The sequence below is a fragment of the Sus scrofa genome, chromosome X, assembly GCF_000003025.6.
Source record: "Sus scrofa isolate TJ Tabasco breed Duroc chromosome X, Sscrofa11.1, whole genome shotgun sequence".
NCBI classification, from domain to species: Eukaryota; Metazoa; Chordata; class Mammalia; order Artiodactyla; family Suidae; genus Sus; species Sus scrofa.
In genome coordinates, this window is record NC_010461.5 from 107,817,106 (window position 1) to 107,841,751 (window position 24,646).

At 38.9% G+C, this 24,646-nt stretch overlaps 2 protein-coding genes across 2 annotated transcripts in view; both read right to left on the minus strand.

Moving 5' to 3' along the window:
* Positions 1-24,646, minus strand: part of IGSF1 (immunoglobulin superfamily member 1) — a 375,771-nt gene that overhangs the window by 142,140 nt on the left and 208,985 nt on the right. The window lies entirely within an intron of this gene.
* On the minus strand, positions 2,964-3,935 carry LOC100513516 (olfactory receptor 1052-like). Its single transcript, XM_003135391.2, has one exon. It carries the CDS (start codon positions 3,933-3,935, stop codon positions 2,964-2,966), a length of 972 nt encoding a protein of 323 aa, XP_003135439.2.

Genomic DNA, 24,646 nt, shown 5'->3' on the forward strand with positions numbered 1-24,646 from the left:
GGCAGCAAATATACAGGTCTTGCTTTTTTTCCATTTAGCCAGTCTGTGTCTTTTGGTTGGAGCATTTGTTCCATTTACATTTAGGGTAATTATTGGTATATATATTTCTATTGCCATTCTGCTAATTGTTTTGGGTTTGTTTTTGTATGCCTTTTGTTCCCCTTTCTTCTTTTGTTCTCTTGTGATTTGATGACTATCTTTTGTGTTATACTTGATTACTTTTTCTTTTTTGTGTGTATATCTAGTATAGATTTTTGGTTTAGCAGTTACCATGAGGTTTTGGTATAGCAGTCTCTCTCTCTCTCTCTGTCTCTCTCCATGTATATATAATATATATATAAAATAATAGATTGTTTTCAATTATATATATATGATTGTTTTAAGTTGCTCATCTCTTAAGTTCAAATACATTTTAGATACCCTGCATTTGCACTCTTTTCTCCTCATGATTACTGGTTTTGATATTTTACATTTAATTGCTCTGTACATCCTTCATTTGCTTACTTTGGATATAGATGATTTTACTACTTTTGTCTTTTAACCTCCCTACTACCTTTGTAATGTGTTTGATTTCCTCCATTTACTGTGTTTTTTCTTTACCAGTAAGCTTTCCATTTTGTAATTTTCTTGTTTCTAGTTGTGGCCTTTTCTTTTCAGCCTAGAGAATTTCCTTAAGCATTTGTTGTAAAGTTAATTTGGTGGTGTTGAATTCTTTTAGCTTTTGCTTCTCTGTAAATCTTGTGATTCTCCATCAAATCTGAATGAGAGCATTGCTGGGTATGTATTTTTAGGTGTATGTTTTTCTCTTTCCTCACTTTACATATATCATGCCACTCCCTTGTGGCCCGCAGAGTTTGTGCTGAAAAAAATCAGCTAATAGCCTTATGAGATTTCCCTTGTATATAACTTGTTGCTTTTTCTTTGTTGCTTTTGATATTCTTTCTCTTTAATTTTTGTCATTTTGAATACAATGTGTCTTGGTGTTTTCCTCTGTGTGTTAATCTTATATGGGACTCTCTGTGCTCCCTGGACTTGGGTGACTATTTCCTTCCCCAGGTTAGGGAAGTTTTCAGCTATTATCTCTTCAAAATTTTTCTCAGGCCCTTCCTCTGTTCTCTCTCCTTCAGGGGCCCTATAATGTGAATATTAGTATGCTGATACTGTCCTAGAAATCTTTTAAACTGTCCTCATTTGTTTTCATTCTTTTTTTCCGTTTGGTGTCAGTGATTTCCACTACCCTGTCTTCCAGCTTACTGATCTGTTCTTCTGCCTCATTTAGTCTACCTTTGATTCTTTTAGTATATTTTTCATTTTGGTTATTGTATTCTTAAATCCATGGGGTCAATCTTTATATTTTCTAATTCTTTGCTAATTACCTAATTTATTGCTCTGTGTATCCATTCTCCCAAGTTCTTTGATCCTCTTTATGATCATTACTCTGAACTCTTTCTCAAGTAGATTATCTATCTCCACATCACTCAGTTCTTCTGGGGTTTGATCTTATTTCTTTGTCTGAAACACATTCCTCTCTTGCCTCATTTTGTCTAAATTGTGATTTGTATTTTTAAATCTGTAAAATGTTGGTTATGTTTCTCAACCTTGGAGAAGTGGCCCTCTATAGGAAATTTCCTGTGTCTCAGCAGTACAGTTCCCTTGTGCCACCCAAGTACCAAGGACCAGATGGTCCCAGGGTAGGTCTTATTCTATGTTAGTTCTGCAAGCTGATGGATCAGTTTTCTTGTTTCTGGTATCTTCCCTTGGTGGGTGAGGCTGGTCTAGACACTTACGTAAGCTTCCTGATGGGAGGGGGTGGTGCCTGCCCCCTAGTGGGGGGGGGCTGGGTCTCGGTCCTCTGGTGGGCAGGGTCATGTCTAAGAGCAGGTCTAGTAGTGGCCGTCAGTTCAGGAAGTCTTCATGCAGCTTGTCTGCTGATGTGTGGGGCTTTGTTCCTCCTGCGTTTGTTTGGCCTGAGTGTGACAGCACTGGAGTCTACAGGTTGCTGGGTGGGGCCAAGTCTTAGTGCCAAAATGTCAGCCTCTAGGATAGCTCATGCAGATGAATGTTCCCTGATATGTACACCACCAGTATCTGTGTTCTTAGGGTGGGCCACAGCTGCTCCTCACCTCCCCAGGAGATCCTCCAAGACCAGCAGGTATGTCTGACCCAAGCTCCTATGAAATTATTGCTTTTGCCCTTGGTCCTAGTGCATGTGAGACTTTGTGTGCACCCTTTAAGAGTGAAGTCTCTATTTCCCTCAATCCTGTGGAGTTCCTACAATCAAAACCCACTAACCTTCAAAGCAAAATACTCTGCGGGCTCCTCTTCCCGGCGCCAGACCCCTAGACTGGGGAGCCTCACATGGGAATCATAACTCCCACTCATGTGGGAGAACCTCTGTAACACAATTACTCTCCAATGTGTGGGACACCCAAACAGGAGATATGGGATTTGATTATAACACAAGTCTGCCCCTCCTATCAGTCTTGTTTTGGTTCCCTCATTTTGCCTTTGGCTGTAGAGGATCTTTTCTGATAGGTTTTAGTCTTTTCCAACAATTCTGTAGATTGTTGTGATTTTGGTGTTCTCCTGAGAGGAGGTGAGCTTAGGGTCCTTCTAGTCCACTATCTTGGCCTCTCTCCCAACAATTCTTTTTTATTTTTAAAGTCCACACTCGCAGCATATGAAAGTTCAAAGGTCAGGGATTGAATCTGAGCTGCAACTGTGACCTATGCAGCTGCAGCAATGCCAGACCCTTTAACCCACTATGCCAGGCCAGGGATCAAACCCGTACCTCTGCAGCAACCCAAGATACTGCTGTCAGATTCCTAATCCACTGCACTACAGCAGGAATTCCACAACTATTCTTAAAAGGCTTTATTTGCAGGCAAAGAAAATGTTGTGAATAGAGCTGTGAGGAAGTCTTCATAGAACATATCACATTTTTTGAGACACAGAATGGGAGATTATAGACTTTGCTTCAGTATTTTCCAAAGAGCAACCTTCACTTCCTGGTTTCTCAAACTGTAGATGAGAGGATTTAACAGTGGGATCACCATTGTATAAAACACTGAGACCACTTGATTTCCTGCCTGGGATCCACGTTGAGAGGGCTGCAAGTAAGTGTACATTGTTGTCCCATAGTATAGGCCAACAGCAGTCAAGTGGGAAGCACATGTAGAGAAAGCTTTTTGTTTGCCAGAAACTGAGGGAATTCTCAGGATAGTCATGAGGACAGACAGGTAGGAGACAAGGATCACCATAATGGAGATGATCAGGGTGAATCCTCCACAGCTGACAACCACAATTTGCGTGACCCAGGGATCTGAGCAAGCTAGTGCCAATAGTGGAGGGATATCACAGAAGAAGTGAGGAAGGACATATGGTTGACAGAACGATAGTTGTGTGATGGAAGATGTCACAGAAACCATGTTCACTAAGCCTCCAAGGTAGGATCCTGTTACCAAGAGGAGACAACGGACTCTAGCCATGGTGGTGTGGTAGAGCAATGGGTGACAGATGGCCATGTAGCGGTCATAGGCCATGGAAGCCAAAAGGTTGCATTCGGCAGAGGCAAAGATTATGAACAAGCCCATTTGAGTCATACATCCAAGGAAAGAAACAGCCTGCACCTTATATAACAAATTTGCTAAAGTCTTTGGGATGGTGATAGAAGAGAAACAGACATCAAGAAAGGACAAATTAGAGAGGAAAAAATACATGGGGGTGTGTAGGCAGGGACTAGCTCTGATCAAGACTACCAGGCCTAGATTCCCCCAAAGAGTCATAATATAAACAAGAAAGAAGACTCCAAATAGCAGGACTCCAAGCTGAGGGTTAGCTGTCATTCCAAGAAGGAGGAAGTTGGTAACTATAGATGAATTCTCCATAAACACAAGCTGGGTATTATTCTTGGTAGTTAAGAGTTCTTTTGACATGCTTTAAGTGAGAAAATGACAGCAAACTAGATTATATAGGTAAAACAGTTCCACTCAAAACACATGAATCCATAGCACTCTCCAACCATTCCCCACATCTACATTCCCACTTTAAACACTTTCCCAAATAGTATCACTATTTCTCAAACATAACATTGAGAAAGTGAAGACAGGAGAAAAAAGAGGCAGGGGGAAAAAAGGTAAAGAAAATTCAGAAAGTAAAAGGAACACATAAGGAACAGAGTAAATGTCTACGATGCAAAGGATGCTTAATATTTGTTGAAGGATAAATGAGGTAGAAAGAAAAATAGATGTCATCAAGAGATGTTCTTTACTAATACAGCACTACAAACTCTTAGAAAACTTGGGGGTATGGAATTCCACCTCATTTCCCTCACTTTTCCAAATCAAGTTCAAAGAATTATTGCAGATAAGGTAACAATACAGGAAATCTGTCGGCGGATTTTATCTTGACAGATAGCTCCCCCTCTCTTCAGTATTAGTGAGATTATTTCTTAAACAGAAGAAGTCACAGATACTCACTACTTTGCTTGGTCAGTAGAGGGTTTTCCAGAATCCTGATCATCTCTTCACTCACAGATTGCTGCAGAATTAGAATGCCCCTAAATGGCCATCAGAAACTGAACTCAAGTCTGAAGGTATCATTTGTGTCCTGTGAAGGAGCAACCAAAACATTCATGAAGTTCCTGACTGATGCCTTTAATCATGCCTTAGGCAATGGTGATGCAGGTACGCAAAACTAACTGAATTCCACAAGGGCTTGTCGGTCAGATCCACTTGAGCAAAGGACCAAGTCACGAAACAGCTGGAGTTAGGTAACACCGAGGCTAAGCGCATGGATTCTGTCCCTCTCTCTTTTGGCCACAGGATATTTCTAGTGCTGGCTTGCTCCTTCACACAAATGCCTGGCTCGTGCTGTGGATGAAACACCAAAGAAAAGAAGGGATAAATTCATGCAGACCCCTCTCCATTTGTAGCATTTCAACTAAATCAGAGCCCCTGTGGTTCACTGGATGGCCATTAGCGAGGGGTGTCTAGAAGGGATTCCTGCATTTGGTGAGAGGCTAGACAAAGAAACCTCACAGGGCTCTCCCAACTTTGATTCAAAAGAAAGCCATGTCTTTTAATTCACCACAAAAACATAGGTTCTTTATTTGGTACAGTAGTTAAGATGTCTGATTCTGGAGCTCTATGGACCTATTTGAATCCCGGCTTAGGAGATCACTGGTTCTGTGATTTACAACTTAACCTATGTAAGCTTTGGTGCACTAATCTGAAACAGAAGGGCACCAATACAACCTATGTCATGGGACAATAGTGAAGGTTAAATGAAATATATATATATATATATTTCTTTTTATCACCACATTTGCATCATATGGAAGTTCCCGGGCCAAGGGTCAAATCAGAGCTGTACCTGCAGGTCTACACCACTTCTATGGCAACACTGGTTCCGAGCTGCATCTGTGACCTATGTGACAGCTTGCGGCAATGCTGGATCCTTAACCCACTGAGAGAAGCCAGGGATCCAACCCGCATCCTCAGGAGACTACAACGGGTCCTTAACCACCCGAGCCACAATGAGAACTCCTAAATGAAACATTTTAAGTAAAGCACTTGGTACATATTAGGTGCTCACTGAATTCTACTCTCTTCGTTGCTTTATGAACACTCCTACTTATGTTCTACTGATTCTTTTTTCCCTTTCCATTTCACCAAATAGAATGAGAGGTATTGTTTTGTGTATGCTATTATAATTTCAGACCAACAGAAGTGACCTTGCACTTCTGAGATTATGGCTGAGGCATAATCTCTCATGCTCCGGTCTATAACCCCCCCTCAGACACACACACAGACACACAAATCCATACACACACACACAAAGAGCAACTTGCCAGAGTAGATGGAAGGAGTGTCTTTTACTTGTGGTAGAAATTCACTCCTTTTTGCTCTATCCAAACTGTTGGAGTTAACTCCTACTATTACTACTGCTGCTGCTGCTGCTGCTATTACTCAGCACAGCAGCCTGCCCAGGAGAATATTCAACAACTTCTAACTCCAAATGGGAAGATCAGAGGTGAAAATCCTGGGCGGAATGGAGACAATGGGTAGAACACTTCTTTCAGAGACAAAAAACATGAGTTCTAGTCCTGGTACTAATTTGTGTTCTCTTTCAGTGGAAAAGCCACTTAACCCCTCTGAGCCCCATATTTTCCCTTCTGAAAAACGGAAAAAACAATATCCACCATGCCTCTATTTAAGGGCTGGCATGAGGATCAAATAAGATAATGAATGTGAAAGCACTCTATAAACTCTGAAGGGTGATACAATACACATGGAACGGATCCCTATTATTATTCCATCATGGGAGGTGGGAGAGGGAGGAGGAATGCGTCAATATGATCATTTTCTGCTGCTTGCTTCAGCTCCTGCTTACAGAACTGCACTCTCTGCCCTCCCACTCACTCCCTACACACACATCATCTGCTCTGCCTCTCCACTGTGAAAGTTTCAACCTGTGAAGGCTTAAACAAATAGCTCTCAGTTTTTCATGTATTTTGAATCATAAAAAAGACAGGATTTCAATGTTAGTTTCACATCTTTGTATCATTTTTTAGATTTCCTATTTTAGGATAACGCTATTCCTTGACGTCGGTATGCATTGTAGGCATTCAATACGTATTAGTTGAATGAATGAATGACTCCCTATTAATCTTTGGAACACAGTGAAATCTTTTTCTCTTAAAAGAAGATTGAATTGCTTTTTCTTCCCAAAGGAAACAAACATAGAAAATTAAGACTGTATTAAGGGAATGATTCGATACACCCCATCTGCACATGGCATTGCATTAACCAGTGCCAATATAACAGCCAGAATGGGTGTGTTACTAACTTGGCAATGTGTCTTGGATATGTACTTACAGGAAATAATCAGGTACTCCTATTATTTGTTGAACAAGTAATCTTTCATGTTAAAAAAAAAATGCATTCATTCATTTATCCCCAGAGGCATGTAAATTTACCAGTTCTGTAAGAAAAAAATTTTGGTTACCCTCTTTCCAATTTTTCACTTATGTAGTTCACAGGGACATCTTCTCAAAATAACATAACATTTAGAATTTAAATAAAGGCTCGGAATTCCCAATGTGGCTCCATAGGAACGAACCTGAGTAGTATCGATGAGGATGTGGGTTCGATCCCTGGCCTTGCTCAGTGGGTAAAGGATCTGGCATTGCTGTGAGCTGTGGTGTAGGGTGAAGACGCAGCTCAGCAGCTGCAGCTCCAATTCAACCCCTAGCCTGGGAAGTTCCATATGCCTCAGGTGCAGCCCTCAAAGATACGTAAATAAATAAATAAAGGTTCACCTATTTACTTATCCAATAAAATTTCTTGAGTGTTTAACAATGCAATCTTTCAAAAGATCATATAATCCAACCAACACATTTCCAGAAGAAACAGAAGTCCAGAGAGGTTAAGAGACTCACCTGAAGTCTGACAATGAATTAGTGGGAGAGCTGGTGTTGGAACCCAGATCTCCTTGAACTTATTCAGTGACCTTTTCATATTCCTATCTTGCTTTCCCCTTAATTTGTTTTTGGAAGTTATTCTGGATAGGACTTTCACCACTGGTACATTTATTCTTCCAATAACAGATGAAAGGTCATCTTCTGTGGCTATATTTGAGCTATATGATCTTGAGCAAATAGCTTGCTTTTCCTGGGTCCTAGTTTCTTCATCAATAAAATGAAGCAGATAGACTCAGGTGGTCTCTCAGGCTATTTCCAGATTTGAGCTGTAATTTCCCATGGCTCTGTTATTTAAACTGTACAAACATCATTGGTCATTCTCAATATCTGACAGAGGGATGCTAAAATAAAAAAATTCTGTAGTTCCATAAGTCTGGACTATACAAACCACCCTATGATACTCTGCTTCCTCAGCCCTCACAGTGACAGGGATGCCATACTGATTTCTGATCTTTGTGCAAGGCACTAAGGACCAGTGAGGGAAGTGCATGGGAGGGATGTTTCCAAACCCCCTAGCCACCTTAAGGCTAGGGCAAAGATCTGGTCAAAGCATCCAGGTTATGTCACATTCTAACCCTGTGATCTTAGACAAATTTTTCAACCTCTCTACCATCAATTCCCTTATCTAAAGTGGAAATATATTACCTAATTGAAGTGACTATTTTGAAGATTAAATAAGAAAAACTATTCAGAGTGCTTAACAAATATTTAGGTGCTTGATACATGTTGCTTTTGCTTCTCCTTAAAAGTCCATTTTTTAAATTTTATGATTCTATATATATGAAAGGTCCAGAATAGGCAAATCTTTTTCTGCCTATTCTGGACCTTTCATATATATCTATAGAGGCAAGAAGTAGATTCGTGGTTGCCAAAGTCTCGAGGAATGGTGTGGGAATGGTAGGTGTGGAGGTTTCTGTTTGTTTTGGCTAAAAGCTATCTGATTTAATAAAAACTTATGGACTTACACTTCTTTTGGCTTTTTAGGGCTGCACCCATAGCATATGGAAGTTCCCAGGCTAGGGGTCGAATTGGAGCTGTAGCTGCTGGCCTATACCACACCCACAGCAATGCGGGATCCGAACCACGTCGGTGTCCTACATCACAGCTCATGGCAAAGACAGATCCTTAACCCGCTGAACGAGGCTAGGTATCGAACCCACGTCCTCATGGATACTAGTCGGGTTTGCTAACCACTGAGCCACAACGGGAACTCTGGACTTAGACTTTTAATAGGTCTTAAACTTTTGACCTTTATGTTGCCAAGGACCTTATTGTTCCTTTATTTCAATATCCAGCATGACTTGATATTCCCATATGATTACACATTTCTTACTCTTTTTTTGGTGATGAAAATGCACTAAAATTGTGGTGAAGAAGTTCCCATTGTGGCTCAGTGGGTTAAGAACCAGATATAGTGTCCGTGAGGATGAGGGTTTGATCCCTGGCCTTGTTCAACATGTTAAGGATCCAGTGTTGCCACAAGCTGCAGCATAGGTCACAGATGCAGCTCAGATCTGGTGCTGCTGTGGCTGATGCATAGGCTGGCAGCTGCAGCTCGGATCTGACCCCTAGTCCAAGAACTTCCATAGGCCTCAGGTGCAGCCATAAAAAAATAAAATAAGATAAAATAAAATTGTGGGAAGGTTGCACAATTCTGAATATACTAAAAAAACTATTGAATGTACACACATTCACATGTGCATCTTGTATGGTATGTGAATTATATCTCATGAAATCTGTGACCAAAAAATGTAATCCTGATGAATACTAGCGGAAAAAAAGCCTACTATAGAGTGGTCATTCTTGGCTGCATCTAAATCCTTCTACTGACCTGCAGCAGAGAGCCCTGGTAAGCACTGGATGAGATCATTAATTTAAAAGTACTTTGAAAAATTTGAAGATGACAAAAGAAATGTATTCAAAGGAAATGATAAAATTATAATTAGAGAAATAAAGATATGAATAAATAGAAAGAGACACCTTGCTCCCAACTGGCAAGGCTAAAATATAAGAAAGATGAGAGTCCCTAAGTTAATATATAGATATAATGCAATGTCAATGTAATATACTACAGGATATTTACTAGACCATGACAAATTTATAGTAAAATTCACCTGGATGAATAATAAGACAAAAATGCCAAAATATTATTTTTAGTAATGATAGAGATTATAGATAGCCTCTCAAGTTTCAAACATCATTACAAAGCCATACATATAAAAAAAGACCATTTGGCATTAGGGTGAAAACAAGACTGACCAATGAAATAGCATATTTTAGAGAAAGAGAACCAAATACATAAAAACATGTCCAGCTGGCTATAAAGAACACACAGACACAGGGACCCACAGTCAGACACGCACGCACACACACACACACACACACACACAGTAAAGGAAGCACTAACTGATAAATATAATTGAGAAAACTGTGTATCCGTAAAAAGAGAAGTGAATTTGGATATGTATCTCATATCATATATTTCAATAAATTCCAGATGGATCAAAAACGTAAACATAAAAATCTAAACTGAAACTAGAAAAACAATGAACAATATTGTTTAGCTAGTGTACCTATTGGGAAAAAAATGGAGGCTAACATCAAAGCCAGGATGATGTGTTCAAATACATGACTAAAAAAAACTTATGCACACTGTACTACATCAAAATGAAGATCAAAAAGGAAACAACCAAAAGGGGGAAATAGGCAATTGAGCAGAATTTTTAAAATACATCAGTCAGAACATACAAATAAATATTGAGAGATTCCAAATAATCAGCAACTGAGACAGCTAAATACACCATTGGCTATTAACAGGCTAGTTGGCTGTATAATTACTAGAAACACCCAAAAGAAATACATTTGTGAAATTACCTTAAGCCACATAAAACCATGACCACACATGGAAAATGTCGGATAGGCAAACAGAGTGCTGGCTAGCTGAAATGTTTAATTCAGTAAAGTTGCTCAAGTTCATGATGTTAAAAAGTCCACACCCCTATGTAAATATGAATGCCAAGACCAACCAACAAGTATTTAACCTGATCTTTCTATGGGATTAAAGTCTCAGGGTCAGGAAAACTGTGTACATTGAGTCTCTGCAGTGTCTTTAAGAAAGTAAGAGTGGCAGTTGCTTGTGGCTACTGCAAGGGGGCTGGGGCCATTGTCCCTTCCACTTTCACATCTTCTATGAACACAAGTCATCTGCTTGATGTGCCACTCTCTCCTTTCTTCACTCACTTGCCCCCTCGCATCCTAGCCCACTAAATCCTCTTCGATTTCACAAAGCAATTGAAGTGCCTTGTCTCCAAAATCCCTGAGTAATGGGACAGGAGTTAGGAGGACTCTAAACATCTGTCTTGTTTTACTAAGTCTACTGACAAGGAGAAAGAAATGCTCTCAGGATTGGGAACCTTAGTTTATGTAAGCTTGGAATTCATCAGCTCTTATTTCTGCCTGTTACCTTCTTACCCAAATTTATTGTGTGTTCCCTCTGTGGACATAAAATAGAAATGTGAAAAGCAATTTAGAGTCACTCAAAGAAAAACCTGTCTCTCTGCCTGAAGATTTTCAAGTTCTGGGCCCCAGGCAGACATATTAAAATAGATCAGTTTTTACCATATGACCAAAATCAGTGGCTCTTGATGAAAAAGCCCACCCCATTGTTCACTCTCCTCCACTCCAAATGTAGGAATTTCAACAAAATGCCCAATGCCACTAAACTCACCTGCAATGTCTTATTTTTATCGAGGACACATCCGGCATTTCGTGCTTCTCCCTCAACTATTTCTCCTGAAAGGACTGAGGCTTTTAGATTTTTGGACTTCTATCCATATAGATAGCCACTCATCGGCCAACTGTGTGGTATTCAGCACAAGCAGCATACATCATATAACAAAGAACCATTCTCCCTTGAGAGAATCTAAGGCTAATTGAAAGGCTGCTGTGAAAATAATCTCTCTTTCATAATCATATCTTATGTTTTTGCAAATGTTAAAAAAACTCAAGCCATTAATTTTTTCATCCAAATCTAACTCAAATCTATTATCCTTTCATTGTCTTAACATCCTATAAGATTAGTAGGCTAGTGTTGGTTCATACTTCACGTATCTGGGCTGATTAAGATCAGGCCCTATATACAGGCCTCAAATTAGAAAGAGCAATGGGGAGTTCCCGTTGTGGTACAGCGGAAACCAATCCAACTAGTATCTATGAGGATGTGCGTTCAATCCTGGCCTTGCTCAGTGTATTGGGGATCCAGTGGTGTTGCTGTGAGCTGTGGTGTAATTCACAGACATGGCTTGGATCCTGTATTGCTGTGGCTGTGGTGTAGGCCAGCAGTTACAGATCCAATTCAACCCCTACCCTGGGAACTTCCGTATGGTGCAAGTTCAGCCCTAAAAAGCAAAAAAAAAAAAAAAAAAAAAAAAAAAGAAGAAGAAAGAAAGAGCAATATAGCAATGGGCAGATTGTTTAAAGAAATGGGCCTTGGCCTCAGCTCTGCCACTAAGCAGCTGTCTGACCTTCGGCTAATTACTCCCCCTTTCTGGTCTTTGGTTTCTATAAACCAAGATATTGAACTGGACAATTTACAGGGAGTTGTTTTATTTTTTTATTTATTTTTTTTGACTTCTAAGATTCAATGAGTTTAAGTTCACAGGCATGTTTCAGAGGTAACCCACTATGCACAAAAGGGAGTATCATAAAGTTGAAAGTATACTGGCTTTGCAGTATAACAAAACTGAGTGTGAGTCTTGGATTTACCACTAACTAGCAGTGTTACTTAAGCCAAGTTGCCCTCTCTGAGACTTGGCTTTCTTGTCTGTAAAAAGGTGATAGTAATATTAACCTCATATGGGCATTGTGATTATTAAATATGAAAACAGGGGTTCTCGTAATGGCTCAGTGGTTAACAAATCTGACTAGCATCCATGAGGACGCATGTTCAATCCTTGGCCTTGCTCAGTGGGTTAAGGATCTGGCATTGCCATGAGCTGTGGTGTAAGTTGCAGATGTGGCTCAGATCTGGTGCTGCTGCAGCTGTGGTGTAGGCCAGCAGCTACAGCTCCGATTCGACCCCTAGCCTGGGAACCTCCATATGCCGCGGGTGCAGACCTAAAAAGCAAAACAAACAAACAAACAAAAAACCCAAAAAAGAAAACATAGGTAAAGCACATGGCACATGATAGCCTCTCAATAAATGGTAGCCAATATTAGCTACTATATAGGTTAATACACTAGCTTTCTCTACATAATGTATTTATCCATTACTTATTTCTAAATACTCTTATCTTTCTAGCTCTCAAAAGAAATATGAATCTTCTCTACTTTCCCAGTCAAAGAATAGCTGAGCAAGAGTGTAATTACTATATTATGAACCTGATTTTATATATAATGAAACTAAAGTTATATGACTAGTCTAACATTACACAGTGACTTAATGACAGGGCTGAATCTAAAGCTGAATCCCCAGGTCAGTAGATTTTATCACTCAACTGATACCCTTTAGACTGGGATGTACTGCTTTAACTGTTTGTGGTGTCAGGCAATAACAATGATGATTTTCATTCACTTTATTCCTTAGCTAAGTCTATGCAAGAAGAGCAAAATAGAATTATTATCATCTGAAAAATTCAGACTAAAATTTTTCTCTAAATCTGGGACCAAAGAGCCAAATGAAAAATGCTTGTGCGGTTGTAGAGGAAGCAGGGCAAATTAATGCCAAAGCTTCCATGCTCGTATCTACTCTTGTTCTCCTCCACTTAGTCTGACCAGCTGAGTGAAAGGTGCCACTGTCCATTTAGCCAGTAAGCTAGCAGTCATGCCTAACACCTTAATATTTCCCTACTTTTCCACTCCTCCCTTATTCAAAGGTAACCAAGTCCTTCTAATTCTATCTTCTAAATTCTTTTAGACTCTATTCAATTTGTTCTATCCCCTCTACTACGTGATAATTTTTTCTCACCTGGACTATTGCAACAATCTACTAACGGGTCTCCATTTGACTTTTCATATTCCTCTAAAATAAATTTACTATGCACAGCCAGTTGGTTTTTTAAAACAAAAATTGGAAACAAGAAACATAAAAACGTAAGAAAAGAGTGAAAATGTATGTATATGATTATGTATCTTATCTTGTATAACTCTTTTCCTTGAGTCACTATCTCATTTTTATTTTACTAATTTGCTATATCATTATTTTCACTTTTTCCTACAGACATTCAGATATTAGGACCACAAATATCATTTTTCCAAATAGTAAAATATGTCAGATTAATTTATTCAACAATATTTACTGAGTATTTAGTATGTCTTGGGCTCTAGTAATGCACAGTGAACAAGACAGACAATATCTCTATTTTCATGAAACATGCATACTTGTAGACAAGAGACATGCAGTAAATATATAATATAGTGAAAGTGCCACAATAAATGTGTTAAATGCCATGATGAAAAATAACAGAGAGTTTCCAGTTGAGTGCAGTGCATTAGAAATTCACATTTATCTATAAATGACATAAAAGAACTACTTTAGGTCTGTAAACTCATGAGAAACAAAACAGGGAAGAATATGAAAACATTAACACTTTAGGAAATGGAAAACTGAAGATCAAATATTAACTGATTATCAGACCTGAGAAACCTAGATCCTAAACTAGCAGTGAGAAAATGAACAATACAATTTGTACCAAGTAATGTCCAGAAGACTTAGAAACTAGCAGCATCAAATCAGCATCTGATACTTCTGTAAGTGAGGATGAAAGTGGGAAATTTGGGAATTAGTAGAAAGGTGATTTATGAAGCAATTAGCCATCTAGATCTACTTCATTATTCTTCTTACTTGGATAAGTCCCCTACATACTTCCCTCTCATAGAAGACTAGTGACTTATTCTCTGATAATTAAAATGGGAGGTGTTTGGACAAGATGTCTCAGATAGAACTGAGTGTGAGATTAGGTGAAAGCCTAGCTATATATACTGCATGTTGAGAACACTAGCCTTCTACTTGGTTCCCAGAAACCTGTAGCCAAGGCTTATAACCCCCAGGTAGAAGATTGAAAAACTATTTTCTCAGAGAATTTAAGCAGACTTATAGAAAATTAATCTGAAAGGGATCAAACCAAATCATCCTACAGTAGGGCCCACTATGACAAAAAACTTTTATTAATCATTTTCATGTTCCATTCAAATATAACCAAATATCCAAGGATCCCAAGACATAGGATTCTTAAAAATTCTTTCATGAAGGGTAGAAATCAAAACAAACAAGAAAAAAAAAACAATTTAGATAAAACATTTCAGGGAGATGAGAAGGTTAAAAATCTTTAAGATTGGAGTTCCCATCTTGGCTCAGTGGAAAAGAATCTGACTAGCATCCTTGAGGACACATGTTAGATCCCTGGCCTAGCTCATTCGGTTAACGATCTGGCATTGCTGTGAGCTGTGGTGTAGGTGAGTTGTGGTGTGGGCCAGTGGCTACAGCTCCGATTGGACCTCTAGCCTGGGAACCTCCGTATGCCATGGGTGCAGCCCTAAAAAGACAAAAAAAAAAAAAAAAAAAAAAAAAAAAAACCAAAAAAAAAAAAACTTTAAGATCATCAGAAGTGTAAAAGAAGATATTAAGATATTGTGTCATTAAATAAGAACAGTATATTATTTTTTAAATGTACATTAAATAAAGGAGTTCTTGGATATTTTAAATGACATCAGAAATAAAACTTCAATAGATATAGCAAAAAATTAAGTTGAGAAATTCTCACAAAAACTAGACCAAAGAAATAAAGAGAAAAAAATTTTTTTTTATTTAGAAGAATAAACCAGGAGGTCCAACATAGGAATGATAGGTTTTCCTGAAAGAGAAGAGTGAAAATGGAGGAGAGGAAATTATTGAAGAAATCATTTAAGTAAAATTCTCAGAACTGAAGAAATAGTTTTCAGATTAAAAGGGATAATTGAGTACCTAACAAAACTGATGAAAGTATACTCACACTAAGGCTTGCCATATTGAAATTAAAGAACACTGGAAACCAAGGGATGATTACATTTGAACAGCGGAAGTTGAGTAAGCAGGCAAAGGCCACAGGATGACCATAGTTATGGCATTTCATGCAACCACGATATCCAATCCATCAACCTCTGCTGATCTACTCTGAAAAGATATCCAGTATCCAAAGACTTCTCTTTACCTACTCTGTACCTTCTTAGCCCAATCCACTATTGTCTTTCTCTTAGAGTACTACAATAGGTTATAACTGAGCTCTGTCTTCAATCTGGTCCCTTATAGCCCATTGTCCATATAGCAGCCAGAATCACCTTTGCAAAGTGTAAATCAGACCCCTTTCCATACCCATCAATGACCGTCCACTGCTTCCAGAATAAAGTTCAAACACTCTACCATAGCATTCTGGATGCCACCACCCTCCCCCCAACCCCTGCCATTATAGGGTCCTTGAATATCTTTTGACATTATCATCTATCTGTCTCTCTCATTACTTCCAGCCACACTGGTTTTTCTTTATGTTCTATGTACATGCTCAGTACATTTCCAACTTCGTGTTTTTGCACTAGTCTCTACTTGCAATTTTCCAGTTCTTTCTTATCACTCATTACTCAAGTCTCAGCTTGTTTGTCACTTCCTTAGAGAAAAATTCCCTGATTAACTTATCTAAAGCAGTCACTGACTCATCAATTCTCTACACCATTTTATTCTAGCAATTATTACCAGTTTACATTATGTCTTTAAGTTCATTTCTCTCTATATATTTATTATCTGTCTTTTTAGGCTAGAATATAAGCACTATATGGGCAAAAATGAACTTGCCTTTCTCATTTATCAATATCTCAGCATTTAGGACAGAATCTTGCATGTCATAGGTGCTCAATGAATATTGCTTGTATTAACTTATTAGTGGATTAACCACCAAGACTTCATAGACCTTAACATAGTACCAGTGTTGCAAATACACATAGTGACACAGTGGCCATATATTAGAGAATCCAAAAGGCAGCCCATGGCTGAGGAAAAAAATGATAAACATGGTCATTAATGTCACACCTGAAAAGAAACCAATAACTCTGAACTCTCCTATAATGTCCTCCAGCTTCTTTGTTCCCATGACTAAAAAGTAACAAACATGGAGAAAAGCCACACTAATGAGGCAGAAATAAAAAAGTGGTGTAAAATGGAACGTGGTATGGAAGGGGGGATATTTTGATACAAAGGATGGTAATCAAGCCTCACTATAACAATATAATAAATAACTTGTATTACCCCCCACAAGGAGACCCCTGAAGAGACAAGCTCTAACAGATTCTCAAGAATATAAACTCAACTTGGTGGTATTAGATTTCCTTTCTTTACACATCACATGTCAGGCCCACTTTAGGAGAGGGTAATAATCTTAGCTTGCTCAAGCTGCCGTAACAAAGTAACACTAGGTGGCTGAAATGACAGAAATTTATTTTCTCAGAGGCTAGAAGTTTAAGATAACAGTGCCAGCATCAATTAATGGCAAGCGCTCTCTTCCCATGTTGCAGACAACCACTTTCCTGGTGTATCATCACGTGGCAGGGAGAGAGAGAGAGAACCCTGGTGTCTCTTTTTATGAGGGTACTAATCCCATCATGAGGTCCCTACCCTCGTGACTTTATCTAAACCTAATTACCTCCCAAAGATCCCATCTCCAAATACCATCACACTGGGGGCTAGGGCTTCAACCTATGGATTTGAGGGGACACAATTCAGTCCACAGCAGTGAAGAAACTGTTAGAGAAAACAGGCAACGTGTCAGGCAGGCCTGCTGGATGATACAATTGAATGAGAGTCTACAATTACATTCCACTCAAGACTGAACTATTGGTGGAGCTCACTGAAACACTCCTACATTTCCAATTATCCCACTCCCAGCCCCACCTTCTCCCTCTTACTACCCTTCCAAATCATCATGTGGCAAATAGAAAGATTTTGTATTTGAAAGTTATCTGATGGGATCAAGTTATACAGCCAGGAAAATAATTCCTTTGTGTTCAATAGATAATAAATCAAATATGAATATTAGGAAAATAAAATGTTTAAAGCCACACTGAAAATAATATTTCAAGCCAGATTTGGGACAGGGCTCTTGTCTCCTAGCAAAAGGTTTTTCTCTCTGAAGATATCCTTTTTATCCCAAGAGACCCATGCCTCAGGTTCATTCTGGGAGAATCAACAGAGATTTAAGGGCTGCTAAAATGCTGGGTCACTATGACCCTTATTGTGTACTTCACTGTTCATTTCTGTCTTTCTGGACACTCCATCCAAGTAACTGAAAATCAGGAAGATCTTCCTTCTCCACCAATCTTGAATCTCATTAGGGAAGAAGTACACCGTGTACTTGTTCCTTTTGTCATGTCGAGTGGCAAATTTCATCCTTTCCCAGGCCAATTAAAAGCTTCCAAGTACCTTGTTCCCTTGCCAGTTGTCTTAAAGGACAGTGCACTCCCTGAGACATGCATGACAACAAGTATTAACTAACATAGCACAATAATTCCATACCCCAGTTGAAAATACCAAGATTACTACTGAGATAGAAGCATTCACTAGAAAAGTGTCCCAATGATCTCCTGATTACAAAGCAATTATAGGTATAGTATAATTACAGCAATTATAGGTATATATGTATACCTTCCCCAAATTTATGTTCTCCAGGAAATCTTTTATGATAAAAATCCACCTATGTCTAACAACTCAATTCCTCTACTTTGCTTTCTATTGTTTGCCCTTGTTCAGTTGCTGCTTTGAAGACTACTTTGAGAAGCAGAGTAGACATTGTATAAATATGTGCTCCCTAACCAACTTGTGTGTTCCATATAGCTGCTTCGGAGTACGGTGTTGCTTACCTGTGCTTTATCTGTTCTAACTTCACTTTCCTCCATTTCTTTTCACTGACACAATAATCCATTGTTATGAGGAAGCATAAAAGCTAAGAGTTGGCAAAATAGGGCTCATGCACCAAATAAAGCAAGTTGAATAGTAAAATGTGACACCATCTGCTATGATTCTCTGCAATAATAAGAGCTAAATGGTTTGACTTTGATGCCCAAATATCGCCCTCCTCATCTTCCTTCAATAGTCCCCCTGTCTCAATGTCTCCTTGGGTAGCTGCCAACAAAATGTTCATCAATTGATAATTGGATGGAATAGGGCTGATGTAGGTAATCTAGCCCTTGCTCTTTCAGCTCTCCCACTCCTCTCAATGGTTTTTGTTGTTTGCTGTTAAGGATATTTGCAGAGGAGGAGGAGAAACAGGTAAGAAGGGGAGTCAATACTGGATGCTACAGCCCACTCCCCTGCTAACTGGATGAGAGTTAGAAGAGACAGGAGACCTATGGAATCCTTCTCTCACCTCATTTCCTCTTCTCTAATCCTGAAGAAGAGCTTTAATACTGCCTCTTTCTCTCAAGAGTGAAACAATGAATACATGGATAGTCTGTTTGTCCACCTTGAAGAGGTTGCCACTGAGGGTATAAACAGAGATTGGCTCCAATTTAGTTGACAAGCTGATAACAATTCCTAGTGTTTTTCAAAAACTTTTATGAAGCAGCTTACGTAAAGCTAGGTTTAATCTTTCTCTTCCCGTTCTTGTGTTTCTCCATCACAAACAGGAGCTTACGTGTCCCACCACCTCCAGATGACCCCTCTTAGCTAACACACTCTTCTGCAATGAGCCCCCTACCCACACACACAACATAGGTGAACCGATTAGACAGAATGTAATTTTATTGTCACGAACTCTCTCTAAGCTAGAAATTGAAAAATTTCATGAATTATACATCAAAACACATACACCAACCCCATTGTGTTAAATGAAAAGAAACTGAACTATTTCTACTACCCACCTTCTAGTCATATACGATCACATTTTCACCACAACATGCATAAATGTACCCAATTACAAGTCACAGAATTGTCAAATGTCAGAGTGGGAAGGGAGTGTAGAGATAATTTAGTCCAACCCCCTCGTTTTACAGCGGCTAAAACTAATACCCAGAGAAAGGGCTTGCCAAATGTCACTCAGGTAGCTGAGAACAGAAGTTCAACTAGCATCATGGCCATGTTTATGATCCTCTCTGTCAAAACAAACAAACAAACATATATTCAACCAAGAATTTAAGAGTATATGGATCCATCCTCCAAATGAGGAAGCATCAATCTTTTCAAAGCAAAAATGACCCCATTCATCATAGCTGAATGTTCCTGCTCTTTTCTGTACTGTTTTGCTGCTACTGTCAATTCCCAGGACACTTCCCTCGCTCTGCTTCTGAACAGCCCCCATGAATGAGCAATTCCTAAATGCATTTGCTATGATGTTTGCAAAGGCAGCCACTCAGAGAAAAGGTCAGTGTCACTGTTCTCTGTTTCCAAATGCGTCCCTTGAAAGAATCAGACATTACAATACTGAATACCAATTGCCTAAAGACTTAGAAATATCCTCTAGGAAAGTCCAAGACTCCCGAAAAAAATGGAAAATCCAATGAAAGCTGTGATGTAATTTACCAAACTGAAAAAAGAACACAAAGCGGATGAAGAGACACCATTTTTCTACTGGCCTGGGGAATTGTGTTGATGGGTTTTCAAGAGAGTGACATGACTCCTCGTTCCTCAGTCTTTATACTCAGCCATTTCTCTAATGACTTGGAAAGTCAGGCCAGCCCCATATATGCTCTCTTGTCACTAAAATAGGGATTTAGGTCTATAGGGGGGCCCCCCAAAAGAGAGGTAGAACCACAAAGGAAAGGAGTAATTTTTATACCTATTTTGCTTTGTACCTGTGATGTTAGTTCTTCACTGTTACCTGTCAGCTCTGATCTCTGAATTTCCCACATCACAAAATGATGGTTGCTGTTCTCTTGGATGCAGTCAAGCATCATTAATCACGTTATACACAAAAACCCTTACAATCCTACCCAACTTACTACCTTCTAGTCTTACCTTCTACCATTTTCTCGTGCTTTACAGCTAGTCTCACTTTCTACCACTCTCTCCCGTGCTATAGCTCACACTAGACAACTCTAAGTCACATTTTGTATTTTGAGGCCTTGCACTTCTTTTCCCTCTATAGCTTTAAAAATGGTATTTCAAGTTGCTAGGATGCCTCCATCCCAACCTCCTTTTCATTCTTTAAGACATATTTTAAATACCGTTTTCTCTTTAAAGACTTCCGTGATCCGTACCTCCACTCCAAATTAATAGTTCTATAAATAATTTCTATTCTTCTATTAATTCAATCATTCACAAACTATTGAGTAGAAATAATTTGTCAGGCACTTTGCTAAACAGTGGAAATAAAGCAGTGGCTAGACATGTTCCCTGTCCTTATAGAATTCATAGGATAGTAGGGAAAAAAAGTAGTTGCAACAGTTTTCATAGGAGATGTATAGATGGCTATGGGATGTCACTGCAAGAATCTGATGTAGTCTTGAGACATCAGAGAAGGCCTGCCTTCAGAAGGAGCATTTAAATTGAGACAGTAAGTAAAAACATTAGCCAAATATAGAGGGCATTCCCTTCCAGACAGAGAATATAAGCATATAAAACAACAAGAAGACAGGAAGGAATTTGGGATTTCAAGAAACTGAAAGAAAGAGGAAGTGGCACAACATGAGAATTCAGCAGAAGGCCAGGCTTTGTAGGCTACATTACTAATTCTAGACAATAAACTAAGAGGATTAGAAAGTCACTGGGGGAGTTCCCCTTGCAGCTTATTGGTAACGAACCTGACTAGTATCCATGAGTATGAGGGTTCAATCCCTGGCCTTGCTCAGTGGGTTAAGAATCTGGCATTGCCGTGAGCTGCAGTGTAGGTCACAGATGTGGCTTGGATCCCGCATTGCTGTGGCTGTGGCTGTGGTGTAGGCCAGTGGCTACAGCTCCGATTAGACCCCTAGCCTGGGAACCTCCATGTGCCACAGGTGCAGCCCTAAAAAGCAAAAAAAAAAAAAAAAAAAAAAAAAAAAAAAAAGGAAGGAAAGAAAGAAAAAAGAAAGTCACTGAAAAATTATCTGCCTAGGGACAGTTTGGAGGGGAAAAAATTATATGTAGAGACATGATGATGGCTTAGAATAGGGTGATGGAGAAAAGCGGATACATTTGAGAAATATTTAAGATGGAGAATCTATAGGTCTTAAACAATGGGATCTTAAATAAAGACTGAAGGCATCAAAAATGACAAAAATTGATAATACTATATTCTATTGAGGTAAGGAATAACGGAGGAGGGCCAAAATTGGTTTAAGCAGTATTGTGGATAGACAATGACTATGATGCTGAAAATACTGAATCTGAGGTGCTTACAAGGTATATACAAGTATACATAACAAATAGTCAGGCGTATGGTTCTGGGGCTCAGAAGAGAGAGCTGATTAAAAAGAAGAACAGAACCATCAGTACAATGATGGCATCTGAAGTCATGAAAATGGATAATTTTATTCTAAGTAAAGAGTAGGATGGGAAAAGAAAAACTTGGTCATCACGACAAACACTTAGAGATTGTATGGAAGAGCCATAAAAGGAGATGGAGGAAGAGTGGTCAGAGAGATAGAAGGAAAACCAGGGAGTAAAGTTCTGAACATACAGTAAAAGAAGGTACATCAAGAAAGAGGGCGATCATCTGAGGTGAGTGCTGTTAAGCCTCCAGGAAGGCTGGATCCAAGCCACATGGGTGTCATTTTGACCTTATCAAGAGCTATTCCAGTGGAGTTGTGTGGGGCAGAAGACAGATTGGAGTGGGCTGAGGTGAAGAAATGGAGACAGAAATATAGACAATTCAGGAAGTTTGTGTTTAATGGTAGGAGTGAGATCATTTAGTAACTGAGGGGGCTAAGGGATCCTGCATGGTTTGCTTGTTTGTTTGTTCAAACATAGGAAAGGCTACAACATGTTTAAAAGCCAAAAGAAGAATCCAGGAGAGAAGGGTTGGTTGAAAATATAGGAAAGAAGAGGACTGATGGCATTAAGTTTCCTGGGAAGGCAAAAGAGGAAGGAATCCAGAATGCAGGTGAAGGGATTTGTCTTTAATAAAAGGGAGGCTATCCTTCCATAGTAACATTAAGAAAGAAGAGGGTAGTCAACTGTCCATAATCTGTAGGTTTCAAGGTAGAACTGAATACGAAGTGAGGACCTTTGCTGAGATTCACAGTAGGGAGAATGCTAGGAGTGAAGTTTGAGAAAATAATTTGTCAAGTTCTCTGAATGCCTTTTCTTCCCCTAGAGTTCTCTCATGATTAGTAGGGTATATTGTAACACAGTGGTTAAGAAAATGGTATCAAGAACAAGAGTTTCTGATAAGAACCTTGGCTCTACTATCAACTAGTTGTGTGACCTTGAGCAAATCATTTACATTTTGTTTTCGGTATCCTTATCTGTGAAAAGGGGATGACATTTTTACCTACCTCATAATTTTATCATGAAAATAAATTCACTGAGTTAATATACATGAAGGGCTTAGAATAGTGCCTGAGAAGGTACTTATTAGGTATGAATGAAGGTGATGTTTTTCTTCAAAAGTTGGCAAACTGACATTTTAGTTTTCTAACTAGAATAAAAATACAACAGGGACATGTGGCTTGCTCATATGTAATATATATAACTATATAATATACATAATTAGCATATATATTAATCCCAAGAAATCAGCGAATATCAATATATCCCAGTAAGGAAGTCCATAGAGGTGGAATTGAGAGTGGTTCCTAATGAGTAGCCTGGAGGATTGTGTCCTGAGGCCTAGGGTGATCTTTTTCTAAATCCACTGTAAGGGACAACTCCACCAGTTCACATTTTCAGTTCTATCCCAGCCTTCTCCTTTGTCTTTTTCTATCTGTGGTCGAAAAGAGTTTCACTTCTCCGTTTGGAAAAATTACCATTTTTAAGTGCAGAAAATGGAATGATTTCCTTCTGGAAAAGCTTTGGAAATAGCCACAAAACATCAAGGTAAGTTCCATAAGAGGGGGACCCCCAACCCAAATACACAAACATTTGCTCCCAAAGTTCACTGCAAGAATATTGTGCCAAATTAGTGACTTCAATACATAAGGGTTGAAAAACTGAAGATACTTATGTGTTTGGCTGTAAAAGATGGTATTTGCTTGGGGAGAGTAGGCAAGAACAAGGAGTTAAATGGAACTAGCAGCTATGGTGGTTGAAGGTCAAATCAGAAACTTGGACTGTCAAATATTACTAATATAGTCTGCATTAGAGAAAAACCTAGATTACACATACATAATATTATGCCACTGTATTGTTTTCAGTACATTCTGTACATATGAAATGGCTAAATGTTGCCTAGCAGAGGTCCCACTAGAACTGATCTTGTCTGATTTATAATTAGCACATGTATTTGTTAGTATGCGAAGGAGAACTGCTATATTACTTGGGGGAAATTGTGTTGTTTAGTAAGTGCAACATTTCTCCTGCAGTTTTGCTCCAACTATTCATTAGTTCTGCTAACCTCTTTTTTTTTTCAGAGCAAACAAAGTCAAACAGCAAATCAGCAGAAATATGTAAATTTATACAATGACAGTCCAGTTGTGTTAGACTGGGAAGATATGTGAAGACATGACAGATTTTTGAGTAAGTAGCAAGTGTGTAAGATAGATCTCACAGCAGCATAGATAAGGCGCAAATTGGAATAAGCGGAGTTTCCCATTTGTAAGCCCATCTGTTCTCACTCGGACATAGACAGCTATAGCAAAAAACACTTAGGCATCAAGATTCAAAGTCTAGTCTACTAGCTTTGTGACTTTGGTTGAGCAAGCTCTTATTTGCCCAGAACACAGGTAATGCTTGTTACAAAGATGAAGCCGTATGCAGCACAGCAGCAATATAGTACAGTGGTGGAGGAAGAGGGATCTAAAGTCAGACTAACTAAGCTCAGAAGTCTCACTCCATTACACTAGCTATGTATCACTTTATCACATTGTTTAACCTCTTTAAATCCTGATTTCTTCACCCATAAATGGAACATCTTCTTAGTAGACCTACTTAGCTCCCAGAGTTGTGCTGAATATTTAATAAGATGATCAATGTAAAGCACTTAACAGAGTGGATGTGGCTGCAACATAGTAAGCCCTCATAAACACTAGCTGTTAAAATGCTACCCCTAAATTTTCTTCACTTTGGTTTAT

Bases quoted from the DNA above. Each gene is read 5' to 3' on its own strand.
- LOC100513516 (XM_003135391.2), bottom strand. From the start codon at position 3,935: ATGTCAAAAGAACTCTTAACTACCAAGAATAATACCCAGCTTGTGTTT.